Genomic DNA, 6,000 nt, shown 5'->3' with positions numbered 1-6,000 from the left:
ATGCAAAACTTGATGTGTTCAACTTGGCATTTTTACCTAAAAGAATGATTATCAGCATTCTTTGAGAAAGAGAGCTTTGAGTTATAAACAATGTTTCCCCAATCATTTTTCCCTCAGGGGAAAAAAGACAGCAGGCATTCCTAGCAAAACAAATCTAAACATCATGATGAAACCATGACTATAGTAGCAACACTATACTTTATTGCTGCTGTTGTTGCTGAATGGGACCTGGAGGAGGGAAGGGGGAGGTCAGAACCGTGCGAGTCTGTCCCAGAGAAGGAGCATCCCAGGTGCTAAGTGAAGAGGCAAACCTGGGCTCCTGAGTTTGGCATATGGATAACATGTTAGAATACAAGCGTACTTTATCTACACAGACTCTGAAAAAGAACTGGCTGCCCATGGGCCTTGTCCACGATCGCATGTTAGTTGGCCCATTTAGGGAGATCTGGACTTGCAGCCTCTTTTGAAAAAACTAGCCTACATGTTTGTGGGTGGCAGAACCGTAGGACCCCAACCAGGAGCAGGGTGGCAGCCACCCCTTTAGATGGCAAAGCAAGCTCCCTGCACTATGCCACCTGCCTGGCCTCTAAAGGCATCTGAATTTACAACTTCTGGGATGTAGTTTAAGATTTTAAAAAGTAACAACAACAACAAAAGCAATCCTATCCATGGCAGAAGAACCCTACTTAAGTCAGAAAGAATTAAAACATTTATTGGGCATAAATATATTACATATACACTACAGATACAGTTAGGTATTACATATAGCATAGTATTTGCAAAATCTATACATTAAAATTGATATGGCAGTTTTAATACAATGTATATGAAATAGTCTAAAATTTACAATACAGGAAAACATGATTATTTTTTTTTTCTCCTAAAGTTGAAAAGCTTGGAATGTATGTCCAACAGTGAGGTAAAACATTTTGTCTTTCAATTTAAAGAATTGTGCAAGGATAACATTCAAACACATTCAATTAGGGCACTTTTCAAATTTGACAGGAATACTGAATTACTGTAGCCGACAAAACATGGTTAGAAAATGCCAACATTTTAAGTTGATAAGAACAAGGCAGATAATATGCAAAAAATCTTTTAAAAAAGTTTTCTTTTTGAACAATTTCTTTGAGGACAAAAGGGAATTTTGCTTCACATGACTGGAATTTCTTGTGCCAGAGAGGAGTTTGACATATAGAGAGCATCAGAAAGCCACTCACTCATTCCTACATATTGCAAAAGAGCAAAGAGAGAAGGTTAACATAACACTTTATTTTATTGTTCATGTGTAATGGCAATATATAGTTATATATCAATATCACATATACATAATATTTGTAATATAAAATAGTGCCAGATAGTGTGATAACTTTTTGACTGGGGAATTATAATGAACAGTCAATAGTGGAGAGCAATAAAATAAAGTGCTGTTAGCTAGTGTTCACACACTCAGCTTTCTGGTGGTTAGACAGTATGAAAATCTCAAAGATCAAATATTCATAGCAATTTTGGCTTAAAGTACTATTTCATTAAGAAAAAATGCCAACCAATTGAGAGAATTTCTTTATAGCAGCAGTTCTGAAGTGTTTCCAAAAAGGGATTTTATTTTTCTCTTGCAGACAAGGTTCTTGTAACTCAGCTGACTCTTCATTGTTTAAAAAAAAGAAAAAAAGCCTTCTCCCCAAAGGCATGAGATTGTTTCAGAAAATGCAGATGCAGTTGTTATAGTGAATTGTAATGCACATTTAATAGTGGAGTGAGTTTTGGAAGGCCAGAAACTTTGGCAGAAATATATTTACCTTGATGCCATCAGTTTGCAAGGCTAATTAAACTAGTTATTCTAGTCAATAACAAAATACAGAACTTTCTAGTACTTACTACATCACAATGTAGGCACACAGAATAATTCATTGATCTTAGCACTTTCTTTAAAGAGATGATTATGTTTTTCTTGGGTACATGTAAACGTTTCAATCACTGATAATGGATTTTTTTTTTTTTTGGCATTTAATGCACTAGATGCTCTTTATCTTTAAAAACACAAGAAAATGTCAGAAGAATGGTAATACTACAGATGTTGCCAAGGAACAAGACTGACCTAAAATTACAAAAGTATAAAACACAAAAAAATAACATGCTACAAGGGAAAATTAGTACATAAGTACATTTAAAAAATTTTACAATAAATAAAGATTGCACTGTAATTGGCATTTAAAGTACTGTATGCAGAATATAGTATAAATAAACCAAAAACAAAATAATGTTGGTTTCCCCATGACTTTGGTATGGGAACATTATAAGCTAGTACAGGATACTGCATTTTAAGACAACATAGACCAAGCACAAAATAGCTATGATCAAGAAAAACCAAGTAGCAAAAATATACAAAAACAGAAGCAGGGGGATACACTGTGTCTGTTGCACCCTTTTGGAATATATTTGCACCTCCAACTCTTAAATGTCCCTGAGGTACGCAAACATTATGGACTTCATATACATAATCCAATGACTTTGGGTTAAAATTGACAATCTCAGGAATCAAAAGAAACATGCAAGAGTAACACTTTGCACTCCGATAGCACCTGTTGATCAAGGATCTCAAAGCACTTACAAACATTAGAATCCCCATTTTATTTTTTATTTTTAATGCATGGGAACACTGAGGCACAGAGAGGTAAAGTGACGTGTTCAGGTCACGCAGCAAGTTAGTGACAGATCCAGGGAGAGAATCTAGGCTCCTTGACCCCCAAACACCCTGTGCTTCTTACCAGCAAATACCATTCCCTCTCCACACATAGCCAAGTCAACCCCCAAAAATAGGAACTACAAATTTATTGGGTTTTAATTTTCATTTGCTATTAGATTAGTATTATGTGCACTGAATTAAGGAACTGAAATTCAATCACTTCATTGATACCTCAAAGAACAGCCTAACGGCAAATCTTTCAAAAATAACGAGCTGACATATAAGGAGACTGATCACAATTAGTATAAATCATGGACAATGGGCAGAGGCACTAAACCGTCACCAGTTCTCGTCATAGAATTCTGGTCAAACATAACAGAATATAATAACTCTAGTGATTAGATTAGAAGTAGTTATATACAAAGACAAACAAGTTAAAGCAGCTTTTAAAATAGCTGAACAAGGAAACAACTAACTATTGCACAATGCCCTCGAAAAGTTACTGCTATGAATTGACGTGGTAAAATCTACAATGCTCCATAATTTATAGGTGCATTTTGGTTACTTGATTTCTTAGACAGGCAGCTCATAGTGTTAAAATCATAGGAAATACAGATTATTAAAACATTTTAGATTAAAGTACACATTTTGATTTCAATGAGCTAAACAGTTAAATAACTGAGTGACAACTTGGTTGTTTAGGGCAGCCTTATCTGAGTGAACATATTGTCCATCATGTGGTGGTTTCTGTGTGGTAATACTCTGACAATGCCGAAATCCTAGCCCTGTGATTCATGTTCACAGATACAGATGATCAAGACATAAGAAGTGAACGGTGAATATAAATTACTAAACTGTAACATGGAAAAAAAAAAAATCAAAGGCTTGCAAAAGACATCAGTGAAGACAGAATGAAGGCAAATCTGAAAAATTTAAAAGAAAACATAAGCTAGCTTTTGGTATCTGGTTTGCTTCTTTTTTAAAAAAAATCCAGTTTAACCTCTTCCTAGTTTTGCATTTCAAAAAGGTGCACCAAAACACTGATATTTTTTTCCTAGCTAAATCTGTAAAATAAGTATATAAATCAAAGAACAAAAGGGCTTAAAAAAGGGAGTATCTGAATAAATGTGTATATTAAAATGTGTAGCATTAATTAAATTCATACCTCTAGTTTCGTTGGGTTTGTTTACTTCATTAAGAAGTACTGTAATATAAAGGCAAATAAAATGGATAAAGTTGCAAAGCCAACCACAATGAGGGCTGCAAACTGTTCATCAGTAGGCATCATGCTCTTCATTTTGGGATCATCTAAGCTCCCCATGTCCCCTGTAAGCATGACCTCACTCCGTTGTAGTACAAAAGCTGCAGAGGGACTGAAAGCTCCGCTTAGCTCCTGAGAGGTGTCTAAACAGCGACGACACGCACACACGCGGAACCGATAGTCTGTGTTGGTCTGGAGGCCTGAGATTTGGAATGTGGCTTCTTCTCCCTTGTACACCTTCAAGAAAAAGAAAAGTCCTGGTCAATTATAACAACATTGTGATCTCTGAAGTAATAATCATATAACATTGGGTCCTTGTAGAACTGGTTAGGTTTAAATGAACTCCATAACAACAAAGAGTACCTGGAATGGCATTTGTCCAAGTCTGTATTTCATCCATAAAGTATTCTGACCTACTCTGAATAAAACATAAATTCAGTGGCTCTGATATTGACAGGAGGTAAGGCACACATCAGTACTGCAGCTGATACAAGTAATGGTGATGCATCTAGTTGAATTTTAATAATTTAGGCTATAAATCAGCAGATGACTTAATTCTTATAAAGGGCTCTCTGATCTTGGTGCACAGTACTAATTTTTTAAATGTAAACAATTAAAAACAAATTACGGAAATAAAGGGCAAAGTCTCAGTTGACATTCGCTAGTGGCTACACCATGAAACCCTACTCCATTAGATAGCTCACCCCAGCCCTAAGAGGTAAACACTATTTTGACTTTTCATCCTGTAATTTGTTTTGCCTGCTCTAGAGGTTCATACAAATACAGTCACTGTGCACTTTCCTGTGCCTAGGAGATTCAGCTGTTCCTTTTACTGAAGAATAAGTATTTTATCACATGCCTGTACACTGATGTGTCCATTTGCTTCTTGACAAATATTTGCATTATTTCCAGTTTGGAGTTTTTATACAGTAAGAGTACTATGAACATTTTTGTTCAAATCTTGGACTTAAGTTTCTCTTTTTCTTAGGCGAATACCTAGAAGTGCTGTGTTGCATGGGAAAGTTTTTTTTTTTTTTTCCATTTATTTTTATTAGTTGGAGGCTAATTACTTTACAATATTGTAGTGGGTTTTGTCATACATTGACATGAATCAGCCATGGAGTTACACGTATTCCCCATTCCGATCCCCCCTCCCACCTCCCTCTCTACCCGATCCCTCTGGGTCATCCCAGTGCACCAGGCCCAAGCACTTGTCTCATGCATCCAACCTGGGCTGGTGATCTGTTTCACTATAGATAATATACATGTTTCGATGCTGTTCTCTCGAAACATCCCACCCTCGCCTTCTCCCACAGAGTCCAAAAGTCTGTTCTGTACATCTGTGTCTCTTTTTCTGTTTTGCATATAGGGTTATCATTAGCATCTTTCTAAATTCCATATACATGCGTTAGTATACTGTAATGGTCTTTATCTTTCTGGCTTACTTCACTCTGTATAATGGGCTCCAGTTTCATCCATCTCGTTAGAACTGATTCAAATGAATTCTTTTTAATGGCTGAGTAATATTCCATGGTGAATATGTACCACAGCTTCCTTATCCATTCGTCTGCTGATAGGCATCTAGGTTGCTTCCATGTCCTGGCTATTATAAACAGTGCTGCGATGAACATTGGGGTACACGTGTCTCTTTCAGATCTGGTTTCCTCGGTGTGTATGCCCAGAAGTGGGATTGCTGGGTCATATGGCAGTTCTATTTCCAGTTTTTTAAGGAATCTCCACACTGTTCTCCATAGTGGCTGTACTAGTTTGCATTCCCACCAACAGTGTAAGAGGGTTCCCTTTTCTCCACACCCTCTCCAGCATTTATTGCTTGTAGACTTTTGGATAGCAGCCATCCTGACTGGCATGTAATGGTACCTCATTGTGGTTTTGATTTGCATTTCTCTGATAATGAGTGATGTGGAGCATCTTTTCATGTGTTTGTTAGCCATCTGTATGTCTTCTTTGGAGAAATGTCTGTTTAGTTCTTTGGCCCATTTTTTGATTGGGTCATTTATTTTTCTGGAATTGAGCTGCAGGAGCTGCTTGTATA

General features: G+C 36.6%; 1 protein-coding gene across 3 annotated transcripts in view; it reads right to left on the bottom strand.

Annotated features, from left to right (window-relative positions):
- Positions 1–691: 691 nt before the first annotated feature.
- Positions 692–6,000, bottom strand: part of FNDC3B (fibronectin type III domain containing 3B) — a 352,800-nt gene continuing 347,491 nt past the window's right edge. For all 3 annotated transcript variants that reach the window (XM_043875197.1, XM_043875198.1, XM_043875199.1), the window contains exon 26: positions 692–4,184. In XM_043875197.1, coding sequence (XP_043731132.1) covers positions 3,873–4,184 — 312 coding nt within the window. In that variant the 3' untranslated portion in view covers positions 692–3,872. The remainder of the gene's footprint in view (positions 4,185–6,000) is intronic.

Source organism: Cervus elaphus, chromosome 19 (genome assembly GCF_910594005.1).
Source record: "Cervus elaphus chromosome 19, mCerEla1.1, whole genome shotgun sequence".
NCBI classification, from domain to species: domain Eukaryota; kingdom Metazoa; phylum Chordata; class Mammalia; order Artiodactyla; family Cervidae; genus Cervus; species Cervus elaphus.
Note: the sequence above shows the minus strand (reverse complement) of the source record. Positions and strands in the feature narration are given on the sequence as shown.